At 48.1% G+C, this 27027-nt stretch overlaps 1 protein-coding gene across 1 annotated transcript; it reads left to right on the forward strand.

Moving 5' to 3' along the window:
* Positions 1-8: 8 nt before the first annotated feature.
* On the forward strand, positions 9-21052 carry Flnb (filamin B; the record flags this gene model as incomplete). Its single annotated transcript, XM_008841208.3, is given in 8 exon segments — positions 9-240; positions 774-958; positions 1847-1906; positions 4793-4925; positions 9914-10090; positions 16770-16988; positions 18201-18404; positions 19247-21052. Coding segments are annotated over 8 exon segments (1398 nt in total), but the record flags the coding sequence as incomplete, so codon positions are not given.
* Between the last annotated feature and the right edge of the window lie 5975 nt (positions 21053-27027).

A 27027-nucleotide genomic window follows, 5' to 3' on the forward strand; every position in this document is an offset into this window, starting at 1 on the left:
ATGTCACTAGCCCGTCTGGCCATGTCACCGAGGCAGAGATTGTGCCTATGGGGAAGAACTCCCACTGCGTCCGATTTGTACCCCAGGAGATGGGCGTTCACACGGTCAGTGTAAAGTACCGTGGGCAGCACGTAACAGGCAGCCCCTTCCAGTTCACTGTGGGGCCACTCGGTGAAGGGGGCGCCCACAAGGTCCGGGCAGGAGGCCCTGGCCTGGAGAGAGGAGAAGCAGGGATCCCAGGTAAGATTTCTGGGTGAGTTTTGACGAGAGGAAAAATAGGTATGCAGTATACATGTACCCATTGCTCTAAGGAGACGATTTTCAGGGAAATCGCTCACGTATCCAAAGCCAAACAGGCTGAGAGGGATTTTGCTAAGTCTGTAACATTAGTAGGCACTGAGTCTCTTTAAGAGTAGAGCACTGACTGTTTCCAGAGCATTCTTAAGGGCTGATATTCTGGGGAACACACTTGAATACTACAAAACTGATTTGATGGGTCCTTTCCTATGATGGCTGCTGTGGGAAGACGTTGGCGGGGGAAGCCTGAATGTTCTCATCCTTTTCTGTCTTGGATTGGGTATGTTCTGTGGTACTAGATTCTCCATGAACTTCATGATCATTGTTGGTGCTTGAGAAACCATGATGATGGCCCTTGCTTAGAATTACGGGTAGAAAAAAAGCACTGGCAATGGCCTGGGCACTACTGGCTTGAACTAGAAGAGGGGCAGGGGCTCTCGGGCTCGCTCACTAACCAGGTGTTTCTTTGCTCTCAGCCGAGTTCAGCATCTGGACCTGGGAAGCAGGTGCTGGAGGCCTCTCCATTGCTGTTGAGGGCCCTAGTAAGGCCGAGATTACATTTGATGACCATAAAAATGGGTCATGCGGTGTGCCTTATATTGCCCAAGAGCCTGGTATGTACTCAAGGGTTAACTAAGGATGTTTTCCTTGTTTGGAGATGGTTTAGCCACCAGGATCAGAAATCCATCAAGCCAGCTCCAGTAAATGGGAGTTTGCATGTGGGGGCACATGGAAGAGCCTTCTAGAAGCCCAGTTACAGAAAACAGCTAGGCCTCAAAGAGATAAGAAATCTTCTCATCATCTCTGACCTTTTACTCTTGGCCTCTCTGCTTGCTTGCTTTCAAATGCTTCATTCTGTCCACTGACTGACCAGCCCCACTATCTGCCGACACATAACCTGTGGCTGATTCTCCTGCTTTAGGAGAGTGACCTCAACATTTGAGTTCCTGGAATAGTGATTGTCAACTTTTGTGTACCAGAGACCCTTTAGGCATCTGGTAAAACCTCTCTGTTCTCAGGATAATGTTTTGGAGTACACAACATGATTCCATCAAATTATAAAAGAAATCAATTCTAGCAGGGCACAGTGGTGCATGCCTTTAATCCCAGGACTGCATAGTGAGTTTCAGGCCAGTTGGAACTACAGGGAAACTCTGTCTCAAAAAAAAAAATCAATTCTATAAAAAAATCAATTCTATTAAAATACAGTTATCAGAACTGGGTATGATGCCTCATGCCTGTAATCTCAAGATTTAGGAGGCTGAGGCAGAAGGATGTCCATGAGTTTGAGGCCAGCCTGAATTCTGAATTACATAGTGACCTCCACACTGCTGGCCAGGGCTATAGAGACCGACTTATCTCAGATGGATGGATGTTATATGAAACTATAGTTATTAATTGTGTAACAGTGAACTGCACCTGTCTTTATTCTGTTAAAACACAAAATTTGGTGATGGTCCATTGATGACCTTAATTTCAAAGGAGTGATGAGTATAAATGATGTCAGGATATCAATAAAATAAGGTTGCAACTTCTTTTCCTACTCAAGTCCATGCCTGTCATCACTCCCTGTGACGACGCTCACCGCCTCACTGTTATGAGTCTTCAGGTGAGACGCAAGGAAGCATTCATCTCCTTAGCCACAGGCCAACCAGTGAGACCCTGGACTCCTGATGCTGCCTTAATCCTCCCTTGGGTGCCCAGCCCTGGTTGACAGTTGGCACCCAGGTGTTGCCAATCTTGGGGAAAGATGTGTGGCAGGATCACCTCCCCATACCCTGAGGGCAAAAGACAGTGTGAGCAAGCAGAAACATACTAGGTCAGCAAGGCGCACCTTAGCATTCAGGGACAAGTTTGCTTTTCAGTATTTATTCAAGAGAACAAAGGAAGCCTGTTAATCATTAGAGCAGGAGGGCTTTCAAAACAGAGCAGAGCAAACTGACAGCCTAGAGAAAACAACAGCCTGCTGTTGTTGGGTTCCTTTCCCCAAAGTTAACGTCACTGCAGTTTTTTTATTAGAGTGATGTATTTGTGGTAAATGTTCAAGGAGCTATGCTAAGAACTTTATCAGTGTTAGTCAGTAAATCCTTGCAACATCCTGGTGAGTAGTGTTTCGGGCCCAGGAACCAGCTAGTACAAGGTGCCAAAGTAGATCTCTGTTCCCAAAGCCTGTGCTCTGTGCTGGTGACCTCACCTGCCTCACTTTCCCCACTGAGGTGGTGGCAAATAACTGCATAGTTCAGCCTTCTAGGATACCAACAGGTGCACATACACCCCACCCCAAACACACTTAATTCAAGGGTACATTAGCACCAGCACCAAACCAAGAGCGACTGGGGCTGCCTGTGCTCACGACGCTGAAAAATAATTTGGTCGAATTAGAAGCAACTAAGCTATAGAGTAATACCAGAATCTCAAAATGAAATGCCTAGTGAATGGAGTTTCTAAATAGCATTTGGCTGCCCCAGATTCTTGAAAATACTGGGTTAGAATCTAATTTGGAGTCTTGAATTGGTGATAGAGCCACACATTTGGTTTATATTTGATATTCTAATCTTATGCTGAGAGAATTAGACTGCTACTAATTACTCCAAACACGAGTCTTTCAGTGAGAAACCCAGACAGAAACCAAACCAGAATCCCAGCCCACAGATTGAAGAGGCCTCAACTGGAGAGTCCCAGGGTCCTAACTGGTTACTGTGGTGTAGATGTTTTTCTTGTGTTTCATTTAAAGGCTTCTTAACACAAATTTCTTTTTGTGGCCGACTTAACTAAAACCTACGGAGGGAGATAAACCCAGCTTTTGTTGAGGGCCAAGAGCCACCTTTCTGCTTCTCCAAGATTTCTTTTCAGATCTTCGGAGGCATTTATCTCCCTCTTGAGGATTTAGTGGTAAGAGACTCAGGTAACCGGATTCTGCTCAAGAGCTGGTTCTGAGCAAGCCTCTCCAGCAAACCTGCTGAGTCCTCCTGTCAGTTTGTTCTCAAGTATTTCAGGACGTACACAGAAGGCTACGCACCAAACTTCTGCAACCGGCTGCATTGGCAAGTGTGTCTCCCTGGGTCATTCCATGCTGATAAATATGCAGTTATTTATCAGCCTCAGCAGAGGCCTAGACATCTGGTGCTAGTTAGGCTCGAGAAGTGTGCTTTGTTTTATCTTGCTTTTGAGACTTTGTAGAAAATGGGAGTCGGCTGGCACTTTGTGGAGGAGGGTAGAAAATGGGGGTGATCTGGAGATCAAAGAATCCTTAAGTTCGTGTTATGTCCTCCCTCCCTAGTCTGTAACCTTCAGGCAGTGAAGTCCAGTTTGTAGTGGTAGCAATATTGCACATTTCCACAGGGCAGTTTAATACTCAGGAGCCACATGTGGCCCTTATTTTGTTGTACCTCATCCACTGGACCCAAAAAGACCACCGAGGACCCAACACACCAAAATGCAGGAGAGAGAGATGTGGTCCTTAGACAGGCATGCTCAGTCTCACATGGGAATTTCTAGAAATGCTGCATCAGAATCTTAACATGACTCCTTTGCAAGCAAAGTGTGCCTGCTGCTTCAGAAGTCAGCCTGTGAGGAAGGGATGGCCTACCATGTTCAAACCAAAACTGCTGGTGTGTAAAAGCTTCCTGGTCAGGATAGGCGGCCGGTAAGCAATGGGAAGACTTGCTGCTGGTCTTTGTGAGTCTAAGCTCCTCCTCCAAGAATGTAGGTTTTCTAACAAAGGATGAGGGGTGAAACTGACCCAAGGAAGAACAAGGCCACACTTATCCCATTGCTTTTTTCAGGGAGATACAGGCAACTTCTAAACACAGTAATATTTAACAATAGGCTGCCATTTAGGAGCCTTCCCAGGGGGCCAGGCCCTGGGCCGAGTGTTTAGCATAAGTTTGAGTGTTCAGCATAATTTCATGTGCTCTTCATAGCAGCTCTCTGAGATAGAGCCAGTTAGTTTAAACGTCCATTGTATAAACAAGGAAATTGAGAGTCAGATTTAACAGCTTAGTTTTATTGCTAGGAAAAAGTAGCAAAAAGCAAGGTCTAGGTAATTCGCATATCCAGTCCTTTCCAGTTTTACCAGAAGTTCTGTCCCCTACCCTTGATTTAAAAAGAACATAAAAAGGAGTCTTATCATCATCATTACTATTGCTACTATTATTGGCTGGAAGAGTCTGTGTTTTCTGGCCTGTGCAGATCTTTAGGATGATCTGATGATAATCCTCTTGCCTAAGTTGCCTCAAGCCTGCAGCCCCAGGAACCATCTCTCTCAGCCTGAATTGATATGATTTGAGTACAAGACTGCAGCCTGTGTTTCTGTTTTCCTTTGTATTAGAAATGTGGAGGGTAACCCACTTGATTTTGTTGTTTGGTGTTATATGGGAAAATATTCCAGGTCTATTGCATGAGAATTGTCACCCGGATTCCTACATTGAGTCAATGTGTGCCGCTGAGAAGGAACTCCAAGTGCCATAACCTGCCTAATTTATTAAATTCTCAGGAATCAGGATTAAAGGTTAATCAGCCAGCATCCTTTGCTATAAGGTTGAATGGTGCGAAAGGAAAGATTGATGCAAAGGTGCATAGCCCCTCGGGAGCCGTGGAAGAATGCCACGTGTCTGAGCTAGAGCCAGGTAAGCAGGGGGTCTGGCACGGGGGTGGGGGGTGGAACTCCCTGCAGCTGTGCCTTCCGGGGAAGGAACTCATCAGCCACAGCACTGCCAGTCTTCAGTTCTCTTCACTCCTGCCAGACACTGTTTATAAATTAGGATTGAAACGTTTGCCAGGAACGCGGAGACTTCTTACTGTGACATATAATACCCCGTCCTCTCCTTTCTTTGAGTAGCTTCTACTTTATTTTCTGTTGCTTTTTCAGAGTCCTTTTACATGACATTCATCACAATTTTTTTCAATCGTATTTTAGCAAAATCTTAGTTTTATTATATTGCTGACTTTATGACATAGGTAAGGACATTTTGATCTTACTTTACTCTGAGAGAATCTCGGTCTCTAGGGCTTAATAATCTCAGATTTATGGAACTCTGTCAATCAATTTTAAAGAGATCATTTTCTCAGTGGATGTTTACTATGTGTTAGAGACTTGGCAGAAAGGTGAAGTGTGGGAATTCACAATTCTGCCCTCAAAACGCTGCTCATGTTGCTGCATGCCTATGATCTCAGGACTTGGAAACAGAGGCAAGAGAACTGCAAATTCAAGGCCGGTCTGGACTATATAATAAGACCCTGTCTCAAAAAAGTCAACAAGCCTGGAGAGATGACTCAGCCGTTAAGAGCTCTGGCTACTCTTTAAGAGGACCCGAGTCCAGTTTCTAGTGCCCATGTCAGACAGCTCACAACTGCTTGCAACTCCATTTCCAGGGAATCTGACCCTCCTCTGCCCTCTCTAGGCACCTGTACGCATGTGTGCACGCAAACACATACACACATGCAGATGAATAAATCTTTCAAAACTATAATTAAAAAAAAGGCAGCTGCTTAGAGCTGTTGAGAATGCAGCCAGCAGTGGAGATGACCCTAAGTAACACCACAGGAAAACTAAGAAGCAGATGGTGGAGATTTCAGAGCAGGAGGAAAAAAACACCTTTTTGCCTTGGCAGGGTCAGGCGGGCTTCCCAGAGGAGGCATCATTCAGTGTGGGCTTTGACGCATGAGAAAGTAACCTGCTATGTGTTCACCTCTGTATCCCGTGAGGGTGGAAATCCAGAGCAGTGGGTGACCATGTGTTTCTCACCAGGCAGAAAGGACAAGGAAGGCTCAGAAAGAGTGATGTGGGAGGCGTGGTGCATTGACCAGATTTAACTAACATCTGGTCACCTCACTGAGAATATATCAGAACATTTGACAGGCAGAGTGCTGAGCTGCTGCCCTTGAGAAAGCCGATGAAATCGCAGCCCTGAGGATGGAGAAGGCTGACTTGAAGCCACAGATTCTTAGTACTTCTGGTGACCAGTTGGCCTTGGGCTCGAGAGTGAATTCTGAAAGGTGACGTGGAAGGCCTCGGGAGATGGCTCAGTCAGTAAAGAACTTGCTGCACAAGCATGAGGACCTGAGCTCAGTCCCCAGCACCCACATAAAAAGCCAAGAGCATGACTGCAACCCCGTTACTGGGGAGGCAGAGATAGGAGGGTCTTTGGAGCCTGCTAGCCAGTCAGTCTAATCAGATCAGTGAGCTCTGGGTGCAGTGAGAGACCCTGTCTCACAAAAAATAGGATGGAGAGACACTGAAGACATGCAGTGTCGACCCCTGGCTTCCAGACTGCACCCACACCCACACCCACATATGCGTGCACAGCACGGGAACACTGGATGAATGGGTAGGATGGTAGTGATACGGTTAGCAGAACTGAGGACAGCTGACTTTTTTCAATCCTATTTTAGCAAAATCTTAGTTTTATTATATTGCTGACTTTATGACATACGTAAGGACATTTTGATCTTACTTTACTCTGAGAGAATCTCAGTCTCTAGGGCTTAATAATCTCAGATTTATGGAACTCTTTCAATCAATTTTAAAGAGATCATTTTCTCAGTGGATGTTTACTATGTGTTAGAGACTTGGCAGAAAGGTGAAGTGTGGGAATTCACAATTCTGCCCTCAAAATGCTGCTCATGTTGCTGCATGCCTATGATCTCAGGACTTGGAAACAGAGACAAGAGAACTGCAAATTCAAGGCCAGTCTGGACTACATAATAAGACCCTGTCTCAAAAAAATCAACAAGCCTGGAGAGATGACTCAGCAGTTAAGAGCTCCGGCTACTCTTTTAGAGGACCCGAGTCCAGTTTCTAGTGCCCATGTCAGACAGCTCTCAACCGCTTGCAACTCCATTTCCAGGGAATCTGACCCTCCTCTGCCCCCTCTAGGCACCTGCACTCATATGTGCACGCGAACACATACATACATGCAGATAAATAAATCTTTCAAAACTATAATAAAAAAAATAGGCAGCTGCTTAGAGCTGCTGAGAATGCAGCCAGCAGTGGAGATGACCCTAAGTAAAGCCACAGGAAAACTAAGAAGCAGATGGTGGAGATTTCAGAGCAGGAGGAAAAAAAGCACCTTTTCGCCTCAGCAGGGTCAAGAGGGCTTCCCAGAGGAGGCATCATTCAGTATGGGCTTTGATGCATGAGAAAGTAACCTGCTGCTGTTAGACATTTGCTATGTGTTCACCTCTGCATCCTGTGAGGGTGGAAATCCAGAGCAGTGGGTGACCAAGTGTCTCTCACCAGGCAGAAAGGACAAGGAAGGCTCAGAAAGAGTGGATGTTGGAGGCGTGGTGCCTTGACCAGATTTAACTAACATCTGGTCACCTCACTGAGAATATATCAGAACACTTGACAGGCAGAGTGCTGAGCTGCTGCCCTTGAGAAAGCCGATGAAATCGCAGCCCTGAGGATGGAGAAGGCTGACTTGAAGCCACAGATTCTTAGTACTTCTGGTGACCAGTTGGCCTTGGGCTTGAGAGTGAATTCTGAAAGGTGACGTGTAAGGCCTTGGGAGATGGCTCAGTCAGTAAAGAACTTGCTGCACAAGCATGAGGACCTGAGCTCAGTCCCCAGCACCCACATAAAAAGCCAAGAGCATGACTGCAACCCCGTTACTGGGGAGGCAGAGATAGGAGGGTCTTTGGAGCCTGCTAGCCAGTCAGTCTAATCAGATCAGTGAGCTCTGGGTGCAGTGAGAGACCCTGTCTCACAAAAAATAGGATGGAGAGACACTGAAGACATGCAGTGTCGACCCCTGGCTTCCAGACTGCACCCACACCCACACCCACATATGCGTGCACAGCACGGGAACACTGGATGAATGGGTAGGATGGTAGTGATACGGTTAGCAGAACTGAGGACAGCTGACTAGAGTGTATAAGGGTTGGTCAGGGATTTAAAGAATGTGCTGCTTTCTTTTGGGTCTTTTTGAGACAGGGTTTCCCTGTAGCCCCAGCTGGCCTAGAACTCACTATGTAGACCAGGCTGGCCTTGAACTCAGGAGATCTGCCTGCCTCTGCCTCCCAAGTGCTGGGATTAAAGGCGTGGGTCACCACGCCCGGCTAAGAGTCTGCTTCTGTAGAGGGCTGTTGGAGTATCTCCCAGATAGCCAGGTGGCTGTGTTTATTAAATCGCTATGGCACTGAACTAAGCAGCAGGTAAAGTTTGATGTCAGTCCAGGCAGCATTTGAGGCCCTAGTGGTACCCAAGATGACTAGCAAGATCACTATCATTAGGATTGACTACAATTATAGAATTCCCTCAAGCCAATATATGCAATAATGAAGCCCAGTAATTCATATAATTAGAAAGTTCAGGGTCTAAGGCAGTTTTTTTTTTTTTAAATTGGTCTTTTGGAGACAGGGTCTCCCTGTAGCCCAGCTGGTCTGGAACTTGCTATGAAGACCAGGCTGACCTCAAGCTCACAGAGATCTGTCTACCTCTGCCTCCCAGTGCTGGGATCAAAGGTGTGTGCTACCACACCCAGCTCTAAGGCAGATTTTTAACAATGACTGATTCAGCCATTTGCAGGGGTTGTCCAAGGACCTAAAGGCCTTTATTTTTGTTATTTTGCTTTACTTTTTGTTTTGTGAGACAGGAGCTCTCTGTGTAGCCCAGGCTAGCCTGGTACTCAAGATCCTTCTGTCTCACCCTTCAAAGTGCTGGGATTCCACACGTGCCATTAGGCCCAGCAGACCTCTTTACTCTTTCTTCATTTCAAGGCTGGCCTTCCTCTCTGGTAGCAAGTTGGCTACAGCGGCACCTGCCTTTTCATCTTCATACCACATCTGTCAAGAAACATCTCAGGATTTGCTTTCAGAAGTCTTGAGAGACCAGAAGTCTAAAAGTCTCCAGCAAGCCTCCCCTCCTGTCTTAATGAACTGGGATGCATGCCCATTCCTGAGTCACTTCCTGTGGCTAAAAAGTGAATTGATTTACCTTGGGGAAAGAATTTTCCCTATCCTCTGAGGGACCACACCTGGACAGGGGCGTGGGGTCCACTTCCTGAAGCATGTTGGATGTGAGGGAGTACTGAAAGTACCAGAAAAGAAGAAAAGAGTTTGAGGTGTGGCGCTTTGAGGGACATACTTAATTCCAAAGGAGATAAAGGGTACAAGGAGCCAGGGAGGGGCTGAGGGACCCTGCAAGAAGAGTCCAGGCATTCACTTCCATTGACAGATGACCTCACCTCATGTTATGACCCAAAACAGAAAAGAAAAACAAAACTGGCCGTGGCTCTGTGGGACGTTGCTTGCCTTGAGCTTAATGACAGAGCCTTGATGCCAGTTGGAACTATATTTTTTTCCCTTCAAGTGGCCAAACAGGGAAACATGGTGAGAGAAGTGAACTTTTCATAAAGGGTGGATTGTGAGGCAGGGGCCCAAATGTAGAACAGAATTAGAGATTCGGAGCGGTTCCTGAAGGGCTGATGAGGGACACACAAGTAAGCCCATCTGGCCTTGAAATCTACGTGTCAGCTGCCAGGCTCCCAACAGAACCATGTCTTTAAATGATTCAATGCTGGCCAGCTCAGATTGGCCTAGAGTCCTGTGTCCTCACCTAACTCCAGGCTGTTCACCGCCCACATTTATCATGTGCCTCTGCTCCTTCTCCTAGATAAGTATGCTGTCCGCTTCATCCCCCACGAGAACGGCATCCACACAATCGATGTCAAGTTCAATGGGAGCCATGTGGTCGGGAGCCCTTTCAAAGTTCGAGTTGGGGAGCCTGGCCAGGCAGGAAATCCTGCCCTGGTGTCTGCCTACGGTGCAGGGCTTGAAGGGGGCACCACAGGTAAGACAGTGCTGCTTCTCCTGGATACCCGAGCTGCTCTGGGGCAAAGCTGGATAGACATCTTCTAGCCCCTGAAGGCTTTTTGTGCTCTCTCCTTGAGAAAATGCAGGCATGAACTTTGGCAGGCTTTGAGAGCCCTGGTTGGAACTGTGATAAATCCAGAGTGAGGGCCGTGTTGTCACACCTCACTACTGTTTACTGTGGCCCAGATGTCTTCCTTCCACAAGTTCTTCAGCCCAAGGGGCAGGACAGTGACAGCACAGTGACATTAGTTTTGAGGGTTTTATTTGATGGTGTAGCTCCTGGGCCTCCAGGGAACCTGCTCCCAGTCTCTTGGTGTCTGGGCTCCCAGAAACATACTGAAGCAGCACAAGGCCTCCTGTAGCTTGTCATCCCCTTGTGTTCACTGGTGACCTCTCACCACAGAGGGGATGAGGCTGAAAGGATACAAGAGTGCTGAAGCTTTGTGGATCTGTTACAGCCCCTCCACCCCTTTGCTCTGCCTCCTTTGTGAACACTGTTGGCCAGTTACCCAGTCATAAAGGCCCTCCCCCTCCTTGAGGCTGTCCCACTTCCTGCCTGTCTCTGGGAATCCCTGGTGCTAGGTGGCCATGTCAGATGGCTGTTTCCTTGACAAGCTGGCTCAGTTCTGCTTTGATTTTTGTGGAAGTCATCTCATTGCACAGATAGGCTGATGGACAGCTTGTCTTTTCATCTGACATGGGAAAGATCTATCTTTGTGAAAGGCCACAGCTCTGCCCCTTTTCTACTGGCTGGTTGGCTTGCATAGCTTGAACCATAAGCCACTTGTGTGGTCAGGTAAAGCTAGACCTCAGCTGTGTCCAGCACATCAGTGTTAGGGATGGTGGGGAATCTGTCCTTATGAGTATCTGCAGAGAAAAGTCTACCAGATAAGACACTGTTTACATTTGCTGTTATTGGGACCCCTTGGGAAGGTCCTGGTTTCTCAAGCCTGCTCTTAATCTCTCTGCTGCCCCCCTATACTGTACTGTGAGTGGGACAAAGCAGACTGTCTTCCCCATGCACCAGGGGATGAGTTGCCATGGTTACAGTAAACCCAGCCCTGGAATGAGAGAGTCCTAAGTGGTAGAGGAGCCCTGTCCAGGAGTGGCCAGTGGACTGGCATGTTGCCAGGAAGTCTGGCCAAAGCAGTGGCCTCAATGAAACCACCCCCACAGTGGCATCAATATTGCCAGATGCCCCTGGCACACCCAACCTGGCTCCCTACCTCACTGTGGGCCAACATCTTGCCCTTGGATGAGATCTGCTTTGCAGACAGGAAAAATGAGACTCGGTGGTCCAACACTCTCCACACCCACTCTCCACACACCACCTGGTTCATAGAACCAGGGGGTCAGTGCAGGTCGGTGACCCTGCAGTCTGAGGCCCTCACTCCTTGTCCCTAAATGACTACTCACTTAGAGGCACATACTGCACCCCAGGCTGCTTTTTGGGGTGTCCTACACCAGAATCTCTGTCTTTCAGCTGCCCAAAATGCTTTCAGTGGTGCTAGCATGAAGCCATTGGCCAACTACCCACCAATAAAGGCTCAGTGGGGCCCTCCTGGCAGTTGAGCAGACAGCAGGCCTCTGCCCTGGTTCATAGTAGCCTGGGGACCTGCTACACCAGCCAGGAGCCATCTGATCCCATTGGCTGTAGCTGCCCCAGCTCTCTTCCACTTCCTCTTGGTAGTTCTCACCCTTCTGCAGAGCTCAGATGTCAGGCTGTGTTCTGGCAGCCTGGCTGCTGGGAAGGAGTGAGACTGGTAGAAAGGCCCCCAGCCAGGGGAGAGGCCCAGAACGTGCTTGCTTCTACCCTTCGTAAATATTGTTCTGTTCATAGAGAAGGAGTCTGGTTTTCTTAGCCCGCCTGTCCCCATCCTCTCCCTAAGTAGCCATCCAGAGATGACACAGCTGCAGTGGAAGGGAATGTTCAAAAAGGGATTTACTAAGCCACCAAAAGGCCAGGCATCCTGACTGGAGCAAAGCTGACGTGCCTGTGATAGATTGGGGCGTGCTGTGGGCCAGGTGTGCTGTTGGCTAAGCTCGCTGTAGGTCTTGACTCACTGTAGGTCTTGCCTCAAGCTTTACCTGCTCTGTTCTCTGCAAATCTAGCAGGAGGGAATGTGGAGAAGTTGGGTACAAAGTTGCACAAAATTCCAGGCCATATAGAGCAGCCATGGGGGTTTCATGGGGATGTGGGAGGACAATCATGCTGAGAGACAAGTTTGATTATCATAACACATACTGGTTATAGAGGGAGGTGGTGTTAAGAGACATCTCTTTGCATGTGGGTTTTTTCTCTGTCTTCTCTTGGACAAGTCCCTTAGCAACAAGGGGGGCAGATTTTTATGTCTAAATCCCACTCCTGCTAATCCCCAGTTGTAGATGTTATTTGGCCTCCTAAACTTCCACTTTTTTTCTGTGAAGATCACCGCCCATTTAATTTTTTTTTTTATTATTATTTTCATTGCCTGCGTGTATGAGTGCACCCATGTCGTGCAGTGCTGTGGAGGTCAGAAGAGGGCTTTGGATTCCCCTGGAACTGGGGTCAAGGATGGTTCGTAGCCGCCATGTGGGTGCTGGAAATTGAAGCCCGGTCCTCTGCAAGAGCAGTCAGTGCTCTTAACCTCTGAGCCATCTCTCCAGCCCCTGATCACCGTCCCTTTAACAGGCTTATTCTAAGTGTTTCCCGAGGTATCAGGCAGCTCTTGTCCTGTAATTCTTAATTTCCTTTTTCCTACCTCATCTCTGCATTTTCAGGTTCTGGTGGTTTGAATGAGTTGATTGTTTAAAAGGGGCGGAGCTTCTTCCTGCTAAGGCCAGCCAGGTCTTTTCAACTTCACATTCAATTCCTCTTTCTCACGGGCAGCCACTTCCCGGACATGCTGCCCCCTTGTGGCTCAGCATCCCAGTTCCCCACCCAGCCCCCAGCCTCCACAGATGCTGCTGGAGACATATCTCAGATACACATATTAACTCTTAGGCTGTGCTCAGATGGTTGCTTCCTTGACAAGCTGGCTCAGTTCTGCTTTGATTTTTGTGGAAGTCATCTCACTGAACAGATAGGCTGATGGACAGCTTGTCTTTCACCTGACATGGGAAAGATCTATCTTTGTGAAAGTCCACAGCTCTGGCCCTTTTCTACTAGCTGGTTGGCTTTCATAGCTTGAACCAGAAGCCACTTGTGTGGTCAGTTAAGCTAGACCTCAGCTGTGTCCAGCACATCAGTGTTAGGGATGGTGGGGAATCTGTCCTTATGAGTATCTGCAGAGAAAAGTCTACCAGATAAGACACTGTTTACATTTGCTGTTATTGGGACCCCTTGGGAAGGTCCTGGTTTCTCAAGCCCACTCTTAATCTCTCTGCTGCCCCCCTATACCGTACTGTGAGTGGGACAAAGCAGACTGTCTTCCTCGTGCACCAGGGGATGAATTGCCATGGTTACAGCAAACCCAGCCCTGGATTGAGAGACTCCTAAGTGGTAGAGGAGCCCTGCCCAGGAGTGGCCCGTGGACTGGCATGTTGCCAGGAAGTCTGGCCAAAGCAGTGGCCTCCATGAAACCACCCTCACAGTGGCATCAATACTGCCAGATGCCCCTAGCACACCCAACCTGGCTCCCTACCTCACTGTGGGCCAACATCTTGCCCTTGGATGAGATCTGCTTTGTAGACAGGGAAAATGAGACTCCATGGTCCAACACTCTCCACACCCACTCAGCTTGAAGTTCATAGAACCAGGGGGTCAGTTGCAGGTTGGTGACCCTGTAGTCTGAGGCCCTCACTCCTTGGCCCTAAATGACTACTCACTTAGAGTCACATACTGCACCCCAGGCTGCTTTTTGGGGTGTCCTATACCAGAATCTCTGTCCTTAAGCTGCCCAGAATGCTTTCAGTGGTGCTAGCATGAAGCCATTGGCCAATTACCCACCAATAAAGGCTCAGTGGGGCCCTCCTGGCGGTTGAGCAGCCAGCAGGCCTCTGCTCTGGTTCATAGCAGCCTCGGGACCTGCCACACCAGCCAGGAGCCATCTGATCCCATTGGCTGTAGCTGTCCCAGCTCTCTTCCACTTCCTCTTGGTAGTTCTCACGCTTCTTCAGAGCTCAGATGTCAGAGGCCTGGCTGCTGGGAAGGAGTGAGACTGGTAGAAAGGCCCCCAGCCAGGGGAGAGGCCCAGAATGGGTGCCTGCTTCTACCCTTCGTAAATATTGTTCTGTTCATAGAGAAGGAGTCTTGTTTTCTTAGCCCGCCTGTCCCCATGCTCTCCCCAAATAACCATCCAGAGATGACACAGCTGCAGTGGAAGGGAATGTTCGAAAAGGGATTTACTAAGCCACCAAAAGGCCAGGCATCCTGACTGGAGCAAAGCTGACGTGCCTGTGATAGATCGAGGCGTGCTGTGGGCCAGGTGTGCTGTTGGCTAAGCTCACTGTAGGTCTTGACTCACTGTAGGTCTTGGCTCAAGCTTTACCTGTTCTGTTCTCTGCAAGTCTAGCAGGAGGGAATGTGGAGAAGTTGGGCACAAAGTTGCACAAAATTCCAGGCCATTTGGAGCAGCCATGAGGGTCTCATGGGGATGTGGGAGGACCATCATGCCGAGAGACAAGTTTGATTATCATAACACATACTGGTTATAGAGGGAGGTGGTGTTAAGAGACATCTCTCTGCATGTGGGTTTTTTCTGTCTTCTCTTGGACAAGTCCCTTAGCAACAAGTGGGGCAGACTTTATGTCTAAATCCCTCTCCTGCTAATCCCCAGTTGTGGATGTTATTTGGCCTCCTACACTTCCACTTTTTCTGTGAGATCACCACCCATTTAATATATATATATATATATATATATATATATATATATATATATATATATATATATATATATATATATATATATATATATATATATTTTTTTTTTTTCGTTGTGTGTGTGAGTGCACCCGTGTCGTGCAATGCTGTGGAGGTCAGAAGAGGGCTTCGGATTCCCCTGGAACTGGAGTCAAGGATGGTTCGTAGCCTCCATGTGGGTGCTGGGAATTGAAGCAGGAACAGTCAGTGCTGTTAACTGCTGAGCCATCTCTCCAGCCCCTGATCACCGTCCCTTTAACAGGCTTATTCTAAGTGTTTCCCGAGGTATCAGGCAGTTCTTGTCCTGTAATTCTTAATTTCCGTTTTTCTACCTCATCTCTGCATTTTCAGGCTCTGGTGGTTTGGATGAGTTGATTGTTTAAAAGGGGCAGAGCTTTCTGCTAAGGCCAGCCAGGTCTTTTCAACTTCACATTCAATTCTTTCTCACCTGCGGCCACTTCCCGGACATGCTGCCCCCTTGTGGCTCAGCATCCCACTTCCCCACACAGCCCCCAGCCTCCACAGCTGCTGGAGAGATATCTCAGATACACATATTAACTCTTTGGCTGTGCCGGGGTTGAGATAGTAGGGAGACCTTGGAACAGCAGCCTCGGGAGCTCCCAGAAACAGCTGGCTTGCATTTAGAGGGTCACACCATAGCAGCTCTTTTGCCTTATTGATAACCAAAACTAATTCTTTCTCTGGCCCAGGAGCTATAATTAAACCAAAATATTTCCCAGCTGGGTTGGCGTCTGGGGCTCTAGCAGAGGCAAAATGCTGCTAGAGGATACTGCACCAGGGCAGCCCCTAAAGGGCTTGTAGCAGATAGAAGCTGCTGACACCCAACACCCCAACATCCCCCACTAACCACCTAGTACTCCTCTGCAGGCATGGGGACTTTGAGAAGAGCCCTCTTTGATAATTCCCTTTTGTCACAAGGCAAAATATCTGAAAAGTCAGGTGTCTCGGGGCCACAGTTAGGGTGTTTATGCAGCACCCCCCCCCTCCACTTCCATCTGGTGACTGCTGTGGCCTAGGCACCAGAGTTGTACAAGAATGGTTTGGACACAGCTTACCACTTTCTGCTGATGCACCTTGACAGGTACATGGCCTGCCTCACTGTCATTTGAGGAACAGAAGTGCTGTGGTAGAGTGGTGTATGGCCCAGGGTCTGTTGTGGTGTTCAGTCAGCAGGAGCTGCTGTTTAGTTCCTTCTCTAGTTGCTGGTATTCATGGCATTGTGGGTGGGCTGGCAGCTTGTTGCACCAGCTCCAGGCTTCAGCAGTGTCTAGGGTGAGGAGGAAGGGAGGAAAAACTTAAAGCCACCTCAGCCTCTCCAAAGTCCTCCCAGAGAAGAAGGGAAAGGTCAGAGTGGCCCATGCCTTCCCTCTCTCCTAGAGGCAGAGCTGGGCTCTGGTGGTTGGAGCAGCACTGTAGGTTCACAGTGACAACTTGGGCTTCTTGCCCTCAGCCACATTCCAGAGAGAATAAGGTTGTCCAGGCTCGTGGGCGAAATGTCAGCCACACTCCTGACCTAGCCTGGAGAAAGGAGCTGCCACCTCCCACAGCCTGTGCTTTTCTTTGCCAAGAACTCAAAGCAAGTACCAGTTGGTTCCCAAGCTACCACAGCAAACATTTCGTGAGGGGAATTCTGTGTGCCTCTCCCACCGCCGCTTCAGCTTCCCCAGGAAATCCCAGGACCATATGCCTTATCCCTCTAAACTATATATGTGTGTGTGTATATATATATGTATATGTGTGTGTGTGTATATATGTATATGTGTATATATATATATATCTCGCCCTTCTTTCCCAGGTATCCAGTCTGAATTCTTCATCAATACCACCCGAGCAGGCCCAGGGACATTATCCGTCACCATTGAAGGCCCTTCCAAGGTCAAAATGGATTGCCAGGAAACCCCAGAAGGGTACAAAGTCATGTACACACCTATGGCCCCTGGAAACTACTTGATCGGTGTCAAATATGGTGGGCCCAACCACATTGTGGGCAGTCCATTCAAGGCCAAGGTGACAGGTAATGATGACCTGCTCTTCTGGAGTTACTCTTCTGTCCTGTGGAGCTGTTCTCATCTGATTACCAATGGTAGCAACTGAAGGTGATTTTAGATATGTTAAGTCCACATTTAATCTTGAATGTAAAGAAATGGTATTGTGGGGCTAGACAAATGGCACAGCAGTTACAAGCATGCGTGCTCTTGTAGACGACCCACGCTCAGATCCCAGCACCCACATCAGGCAGCTCACAATCACCTGTAACTCCAATTCCTAGGAATATAACACCTCCATGGGGACCTGTACACACATGGTACCCACAAACTTAGGCATACACACACATAAAATAAGTAAATAAATAAATCTTTAAAGAAATAAAAAATGGTATGTCCAAAACCAATATGTTTCAGACTTGGAAAAATCTTTGCGGGAGATAGTGGAGAGGTGGAGAAAGGGTATACTAGATATTTTTCTGTCTGTAGCAGAAAAAAAGTATTTATACACTTGAAATCACATGGACTTGCTTAATCAGGGCCTTATTTCCAATCTTCACTTTCATAATGATGATATTCTATAAAATTTATAATAATATGCCTTCTTCAGAATACTAAAATACCAAACAATAAAAACTTCACAGCCCGCCACCTGACAGTAACCACCATATAAACAAAAAGATGTGAATTCCAGCAGCTGGTGGGTCTTTTCGTAGCAGGAATTTCTAGGCATTGGCAGCCATGGCTGCACAGCTTCATTTGCCCACAAATCCAGATCCAAGTTGTCTAGGTCAACCCCCAGGGATTTAGAAGACATGGCTTAGTGATGTATACCTATAACCCAGCACTCAGAAAGCTGAAGCAGGGTGGACTGCAGGTTTGAGCCCCGTAGTCCACATAGTGAGACTCTGTCTTTAAAAAATAAATAAATAAAATGGGAGCCAGGCACAGTGGCACACCTCTGTAATCCAAGTTCAGGAAGTAGAAGAAAGAGGACAAGCTTTGACCCTGTCTTAGAGGTGAAAAAAGATGAATACTAGATTGCTTGCCTAGCATGTAAAATACTCTGGGTTTGAACCCTGATATCACAAGTCTATATACAAATGTGAGATACTGGTACAGTAGCTTTTATATACAGGTATTGGAGCTTTTCTAGGGCTTTTGCAAGGGGTGCCAGCTGTCTCCTGACTGACAAGACCCCTTTAGTCTGGCTGTTCATGCCTTTCTTTTCCACATCCTAGGCCAGCGTCTGGTTGGTCCAGGCTCAGCCAATGAGACCTCATCTATCCTGGTGGAGTCAGTGACCAGGTCTTCAACAGAGACCTGCTATAGCGCCATCCCTAAGTCGTCCTCAGATGCCAGCAAGGTGACCTCCAAGGGAGCAGGGCTCTCCAAGGCCTTTGTGGGCCAGAAGAGTTCCTTCCTGGTGGACTGCAGCAAAGCCGGTAGGCATTATGGGCCTGCTGGGTAGGGTGGGTTTAGAGGCTGGTACAGACCAGACATCTTTGCCCATTTTGGTATTTCCCTCTAGGGTCTTCTGTAGTGTCCACCCACCATCAAGTAACCATGTTTCTTCCTCTGCTTTCCTGGGCTTAATAATTTTAAATGATTTTCCTTTTGCCTCTTGATTCTTGACCAAGGAGGAAGATGGAAAGCTTGTAATGTCCCATGACACGGGCAAGCAGAACTGATTACCTGAACTCTTCTCTGACACCAGTTGCTTTCACTGTAGTTTGAACTTGGATTTTAGTAGTCACTTGCCTGGTTCTGGCATCCAATACACTTAGGCTGGAAACTCAGCCCTGCCAATTCATTCATTTACAAAGCTTTTTGGACAGTGCCTTTGGGCAAGCTAACCAAATCTAAAAGTCCCCCAAATGGGAAGCATAGTAATACTTAAGGTTCTTTTGAGAATATACAAGAAAATCCTAACAGCTGTCAGTGCTTTAGTGCTGTGTGCTAAGGACTTGGCTCGGTCAGTTCTGTGACATACACATAAGCTAAAGAGAGGGGAGGTACTGTAGCTCCCTGGTTTGCAGCTTAGGTGGCAAGAAGGAGTTCTACATCCAAAGTCACTAAAGCAGGAGGTGGCAAAGCTGGGATTTGAACCCAAGGCAGACTGTCTCTGCTGGTAATGGCCGTGCTCTGCCACCTGTCAAGGGGCCCGGGTGTCATCAGGAGGAGCTCAGGCAGCAGTCCCCAGCCTCCATCATTTTGTCACCCACATCCCCCCACCCCTCATTCTGACCTGACTCATCTGGTCAGTAACAACCATCTTCTCCCTTAGGGTCCAACATGCTGCTGATCGGGGTCCATGGGCCCACCACCCCCTGTGAAGAGGTCTCCATGAAACATGTGGGCAGCCAACAGTACAACGTCACATATGTCGTCAAAGAAAGGGGGGATTATGTTCTGGCTGTGAAGTGGGGGGAAGAGCACATCCCTGGGAGCCCCTTTCATGTCACGGTGCCTTAAAACAGCTTACATCCAATCCTTGGAGGAATTCTTCCGGTTGCTTTTGTTGCTTGTTTGTAATTCATTTTATACAATGTCCTCAGCCCATCAGTGGGCCCCAAACCCCATCCCCAAACCTTGCCATTCAAAGTGCCTTTAGAAGTCCTAGACATGACTTTTGAGGGACATGTGGGAAATCCTAAGAAATGCAAACTAGACTAAGAAGGTGCGGGGTATTCTGCCCAAATCAAGACTCTTGAATGCCCAGGTCACTACAGACCAAGACATGGGCAAGACTGACACTTCTGGAAGATGAACCAGCTCTCCTAAGCTACTGATCCACTCTTGAGCATTAATGGACTGGGAGAGGGGACTTGGTTTAGGTTGTCATTAGCAAAGAAGATGGCTTGAACCCCATCTCACCCTTTCCAGGGCCCAGGCTCTGTCAGCAGAGGCTGCTAAGTGCCTGCCATCGTTCAGACACTACTTCCCAACCTCTTGTGCACTATGGCCTTCCAGCAGTTCCTCAAGGGCAGAAAGCACTGTGGCAAATGACTTTCCAGCGCCCCTGGCTGGCTTCTAGTGACTATTTCCTTGCAGTTGGTATGACCACCTTGGCATCCGTGGGTCTGCTTTGATTTTCCAAGTCTATTTTAGTTACTTGGTTGAAGAATTCCTACAGTCATAAGCAGCACCTCATTTGCCAAAGATCCTTGCAACCAATACACTAACCCTTTTGTGTGTGTGTGTGTGTGTGTGATTTGTTTTGTTTTGTTTCAGTTTTGTTTTGTTTTTTTTGAGGCAAGGTCTCCCTGTAGCCCCAAGTGGGCTGGAACAAGCTATGCAGACCAGACTGACCTTGAACTCATAGAGATTTTCCTGCCTCTGCTTCCTGAGTGCTGGGATTAAAGGCATGTGCCACCACACCCAACTCTAGCCCTTGTTAACATGTGCGCCACCCTTTTGCCAGGCTGGCAATTCTGACCAAAGCCTTTAAAGAAACCTCAGGCATGTCCATATGCTAACTCCTTGGCTGTTACAGCCCCTCATGGATCATATAACTGTAGACATGAAAGAATGAAACCCCTGCCAACTTGCCTGCAAGTCTGGCATTACTGCGAGGCCACAATAGGTCAGCAGTGGTCTCTGCCATTGAGCAGAAGCAATGGATTCTAGGGAGCCGACAGTGGCCTTGCATTTTGCTATGATCACATGTCATCTGAGGCTGTTTGGAAAGCAGTAGGCAGGTACAGAATTCCAAAGATGTAGAATGTTCTGTGTGCCTCCTGCAGACCTGAGCTGGCTTTGAGATGAAGTCAAAGCAATCAGGGCCATTGCCCATGGCAGAGCACAGAAATGGAGTAAGGTCTGGACTGGCAGACTTTCTGATTTGCTGCCCAGTCTTGAAGTGGCTGCTGTCATCGTGTGTGTGGCAGGGGTGAAGAGAATACCCCACACCAAGGCATGGCAGCTGGGGAGAGGCGTGGGTGGTAAAAAGCCACTTGTTAGGAACCTGGGCAGCCGAAAACCGGATATGAAAGGACCACAGGCATGAGTGGACATGGAGGCCAAACTGGAATCGAATGCCAACTGGAAAGTGTATCTTATAACTTATTAAATAAAATGTTTGCTCCATAAACTGTTCCCCTCGTGTTCTTGGGTGGGGCCTTCAGAATCAGTGGGTCCATGATCAACTCTTCCCATCCCCTGCTACCGAAGTGCTTTGACAGTGGCCTCCTTTGACAATGGGCCTGACCTCCTTGCAGGGGAGGGGCTCTTTTCCTGAGCCGCCAAGTGGTCAAACAGGGCAGAACCTCGAGAGGGGACTATGAGAAGAGGGGGTGTGGGCCATGATAAGCATCACCTCTGGGGAGTCCTAGATCTGGAGCCTAGGAAGAAAAGATGGATTTGGAGAAAGAGCCTTTTTTCTGGTGTCATCCATAATCCACATTCTGGAATTTTCTCAAACAGGACCTATCACCTGTCCTCACTGTCTTAACCAAGCAGCGTTAGTATTGACTGCCATCATCTGCCCTTCCCTCATTTCTGTCTCTGCTGGAACTTGCTGCCAGGGAGAGTGTCTGATTGCTGGTGGTTCAGACTGTATCTAACCTTTAAATTTCTAATCTGCATGGTGGTCTGTCGACACCATCATACAGATGACAAAACTAACTTGGCTGTAGTTTACACTGTGTTTACAGATTCAGAACCTGCTTGGGAACAGACCATGGGCATATACCTTTTGACCTCAGAATGGGAACTCTACCCCTAGTCACATTGCAAAGAAGCAGGAGCTCAGAAGGAGTCACAGGAACCCCTCAAATCCTTTGGCAGTGGCCCCCAAGCATCCATTCTGCAGATGGGAGGATGGGGGAAAAAGCAGGCAGAGAAACTGGATTTTTGTGTTGGTGTTTTTTGTTTACAAGCTTTTGTTTTTGTGGAGACACAGGGCTCACCGTGTAGCTCTGGCTGGCCGGGGACTCACTAAGTAGACCAGGCTGGCCTGGAACTCAAAGATCTTCCCGCCACTGCCTCCCAAGTGCTGGGATTAAAGGTGTGTACCACCATGACTGTTTTTGAGACAGGATCTCATGTATCCAAGGCTAGCCTAGAATTCCCTATATAGCCAAAAAAAATGACCTGGAAATTAAAAATTTTTTTATGTGTTTGAGTCTTTTTTTTTGCCTACATGTATAGAATGTACCATGTTATACAGTGCCCACGGAGGCCAGAATAAGGCATCAAATCCCCTGGAACTGCAGTTAAGGATGGTTGTTGGCTGGCGTGTGAGTGCTGGGAACTGAACCTGGATCCTCTTCAAGAGCAGCCAGTGCTCTTAACCACTGAGTCATCTCTCCAACCTCAGGACCTTGAACTTTTGATCTTTCTCCCTCTGCCTCCTGAGGACTAGAATTAAGAGCATATGTCACCATTATTGCTGCGCTGGAGATCAAACCCAGGGGTTTATACATGCTAAGCAAGCACTCTACCAACTGAGCTCCATCACCTGCTCCTTTTCTATTTTGTTTTTCGTTTTTCTTTCCATGCCTGGCTATCCATTAGAATGGTAATTTGTTTTCCTCTGGGGTTAGAAGATGAAGGAGAGATGGGGTGCCCTCTATGGACTGCCTTGAAGGACTGTCCTGGACTTCTAGCATCTACAGGGCAGTGGGCTGTGAGGAGTCCACCCAGACGCTCCCTGGTATGATGCTGGCTTTGCCAGAGAAGCACAGGAGTACAGCTGTTCATCTGTTCACCTTCAAGCCTAGTTAGGTTTGCTGGGGGTAGCAGCATTTGTACACTAGTAGTGTGGAGCTTGACACAGGTATCCCAGAGTCTAAACACTGCCTCCCAACTGGCTGGCCTTGTGGCTATATGAGTATGCCTCCCTTGACTAGCGAGGTTATTGAATTCCCTCTGGGATCTGTAGGAACAGTTCCTTGCCCACTGCTTTCTGTAGACAACCTGCTGGAGGTGATACCACACAAGAATGTGAGCTAGCTGGTTGTTGGCACCTAGAGGCCCCCCAACACTCTGTGATGTTGGTTTTACCTTTGGGGTACAGTCCTGCCCCTTAAAAATCGCTGCTGCCTGTGACATCAAAGGACCCTTGGTGGAGACCTGACTCCCAGTCAGTGTCTACAACCACAGGGCAGCTCTTATCTGCACCTGGGCTTGGCTACTATGGAAACAAGCCATTGTTTGTACCAACACCGTGAAAACTTTGAAACTTGGCAGGCCAGGTGCCAAGTCCTTTCTGACTTTCGCTGGTCGACTTTGCCTGTTGCCTCGCTGGAGCTGATGGACTAGGATGTTGATCTTTAGTGGCTGATGGAGGTTACAGCCAGCAACCAGTGACCCCTGCTTCCCACAAAGAGGTCATCAAAGCAGAAGAGGCAAAGCCTGCCCTGCCCAGGGATGCCCACTCTGCCTCAGTTGCCCTCTGTATCCAGGGAGGTGCTTACCATGAGGCTACAAAAGGCAAACACTCCCACTTGCATTTACAAATTAGCCCTTTGCCACTTGTCCCGTTTTAGGACTTCAAAGCCGGCTTTGATGCATTTCTTATAAAATGAATTGGACACATTTAATTTCCTTTGAAAAGTACTCAGTCTTAAAAACAGGATAGCCTGGTGCGGTGATATTTATCTCAGCATTCAGGAGGCAGAGGTAGACAGATCTCTGTGAGAGTGAGACCACCCTGGTCTATACAGCAAATTCCAGGCCAGCTGGGGCTACAGGAAGACCTTGTCTCAAATAACAAAAAGCAACCCCCCCAAAAAAAGGATAAAGGTTGGGCGTGGGGGATATTCTGACTTGTCAACTCGTTTTCTCTCACAACTGGCAATACCAACATTGGAGGTAGGTGGGGTGGTGTTTTGTCTTTGCTTGCTCCATTGGTGCGCAGAAGATATAATACAAAGTCTTGTGCATGATAGACAAGTGCTCTTCTACTCAGTCACAGCCCCAGTTCAACCCCTTAAGTCTGTTTTTGTTTTTTATTTTATTATTATTATTATTATTTTTTTTGGGATTAAAGGCGTGTACCACCACGCCCAGCTTGTTTTTTATTTTTATTTTGTGTATGAATTGCATATAAGTGCTCCTGTATCATGCAATGCCTGCAGAGACCAGAAGAGGGCATCAGATCTCCTGAAACTGGAGTTACAGATAATTGTTAGCAGTCATGTCAGTGCTGGGAACCAAACCTGGGTCCTCTGTAAAAGCAGCCAGTGCTCTTAACCACTGAGCCATTTCTCCAGCCCCTCAAGTCTGTATTTAAATGGGGAACAAGAGGTTTAGGGATATAGGTATAGCTCAGTGTTTTGTAAAACACTTGACTTCGATCCCGAGAACCCACATGAAAAAGTTGAGTGTGGTGGCATCCTTTTGTAATCCCATTACTGGGGAGGTGAAGAGAGGCAGGTGCTTGGAACTGGATAGCCAGCCAGCCAGCCTAGCCTGATTGGCAAGTACTAGGCCAAGTGAAAAACCCTATCTCAGAATACAAGGTGGACAGCACCTCTAATTTAGTTTGTTGGGGTTTTATTGGTGTTTTTCTCTTCTCACAAATGTCAGAGTGGAGGGAGGGAAGGCACTAAAGCAAGCTAGATTCAGTTTTTCTCTGGCCTTGCCTTAAGGATGCTGCCCAAATGCATGGTGGGAGGAATCCTTGCAAACAAAGAATCCTTCTCTGCTTTGTGATGGACTTTGTCTGGGCCCCTAAGCCCACAGAGACCAACTCATGTGTATGGAATTTAGGGAGACCCACCCCTCACACCCTTTTCCTCTGAGTTCTCAAAGGCAGGCAGGAGCTGGGAATTTGCAGGCCTTATTTGTGGCATGTATCCCAGGGTGCTTTGAGCTTTGGACTTGCTTATCTCCCCAGGACAAAGAATCTACTGGCCTTTTATTGCCCATGTTTCCCCTCTGCCCTGAACACCGCCTTCTCCGGCACCAGGATGCCTTGCCTCGCCCAGTCACCACTGAGGCGGGGTACATTCTTTGGATCCAGCTGGTGCTGAACCCTGGCAGGGTGAACTCAGAGAAGGAAGCTTGACAGGCCCCAAGGCACCAGACCCAGATACCAGCAGCCAACTGAACAGCAGCAAAAGACCTGGTATGAGAGGGCTCAGGAAGCAGTATATCAAATGCAACATGTTCAGGTCTAGATTCAGTCCTAGCTAAGACTGACACCTCCCCCACCAACCCATTCATCTCACAACAGGCCTGAGTAAACCAGAACTTCCAGGAGAAGGGCTGCCTTGATATTGGGGTGATTTGACTCCCCAAAGTAGAGAGAAAGGAGTGCCCCATTGGAGGGAAAGCTGATTTGTGGTATTTCTAAGCAGAGTCCAAGAGGTTAGTCCTAGCTCTGTCCTCACCTCCATCAGGTCACTGACCATTACAGAATGCCTGCATCATCTTTCCGTATGTGTCACCCCCGTGAGGTGTTCTGAAGGTAACCCACAAGGAGTGCAGAACCGCATGTCTGAGTCAGGCACACAGGAAGTGCTTACAGAATGACCATTGCCCACCCAAGGTGACATCTTTGATAGTTCTGCCTTAGGTAGTCTGGTTGTTCTGCCTAAAGAGTGAGTTCACTGTCCAGGAGGGGGCAGTGTGGGAGCACAAGGACAGAACCCTAGGGGGATCAATGTGGCTGTGGGGCCAGAGTCAGCGGGAGGCTGGAGTGAGGCATCTCAGTGGGAGCACATGAAACAGTCAAAATGCAATAGATTCAAGGTCAGTTTCAAGTCCCAACTCTGCCAGCTTACAGCCAAGACACCTCAGGCCTCTGGAACACCCCGGAGATACAGGTCATTACCGGGCCAGGAAGGGCTGCAAAGCTAGCTCATGTTCCATAGGAACAGTATGTATGTTCACGTGTAGCTCCTGGCACATGGTAGGCCCTCAGTAAGAAAAGGAAAGCCTGGGTTCAAGAGGTCACTTGGACCACCCTGAGAGATGCAATAGACCCGGGCTTTCATACATAGTCTGCCCGTAATCTCCCCCAGCCCCCCAAACTCTGCTTTCCTTCCCCCCTCCTTGGGGTGGGGGGGGGAACACTGAAGAGCAGTAGGCTGCCTTTACACTGTGACCTTGCTTGCCTTTCAGACCAGGGTCCCTGGCTGTTTACTGTTCCCCAACTCTGCCTGGCTAGCTCATGCTCCTGGTTTAGGTCTTAGTCCAAGAGTACCCCCTCCAGTAACCTTCCTGATTCCCTACCACCTCCATATCTGGCTGTAATTTTACCTTCTAGATTGAATTCTTGCAGCCAGGAAGCACACAGGCTCCACTCCCCTCAATTACCTCTTGTGTCTGACTCATCACCTGGCACAGGGTCTAGAACAAATGAGTGCTTGTTGAATGAATAAACGATCACACGGATAGCAAAGAATGGAAAGACAAGAGACCTGGAGCATTGTGGATTACACTCTTTTCCCTGGCCCTTTCCAGGAGAGAGGCAGAGACTGAGAATCTGGGAGACTGGCCTACGATGGTGCTGAGCCTTCCCATGCCTGCCTGTCTGCCTGTCTGTTGCCTCACTGCTTGTGACATTCCCCAGGGGAGTTCTGTGGCCATAACTTAGAGATTTGAGTTTTGGAGCTGTTATGACATGAATCTGAGATGCCACCACAGGCTCATATATTGGGGCTTAGGTTGCTACCCTAGCGGCTTTTGGGAAGTGGTTGATGAGAGCTGACCTAAGGAATGGTTAAACCCTTGATAGATTCATATGATGCATTACTGCGAACTGAAGTAGGAGGTGGGGCGTGGTGGAAGGAAGTCCTTGGAAGGGAGCTGTATCTTGTCCTGGCCCCCTCCAGTAGTCTTTCTCTACTTTCTGGCCACCATGAGGAGACGTGTCTTCTCTGCCACATGCTCCAACCGCCAAAATATTTTTTCTGCTCAAGCACATAGGGCCAAGTGATAAAGGACTGAAGTCCCTAAAACTGTGAGCCAAAATTAATTTTTCCTGTTTTGAAATTTTTCTTCAAGGTGGTTTAAGGCCCCAGAGCACAGCATGGTACCTAGTTTCCAGCAGGTACATGTTAAATCACAGCTGACATTGATGGAGAGTGCCTCCTAGGCCTGACTGTCTCAGACACT

This window comes from Nannospalax galili, unplaced genomic scaffold, assembly GCF_000622305.1.
Source record: "Nannospalax galili isolate Female #2095 unplaced genomic scaffold, S.galili_v1.0 scaffold561, whole genome shotgun sequence".
Lineage (NCBI taxonomy): Eukaryota > Metazoa > Chordata > Mammalia > Rodentia > Spalacidae > Nannospalax > Nannospalax galili.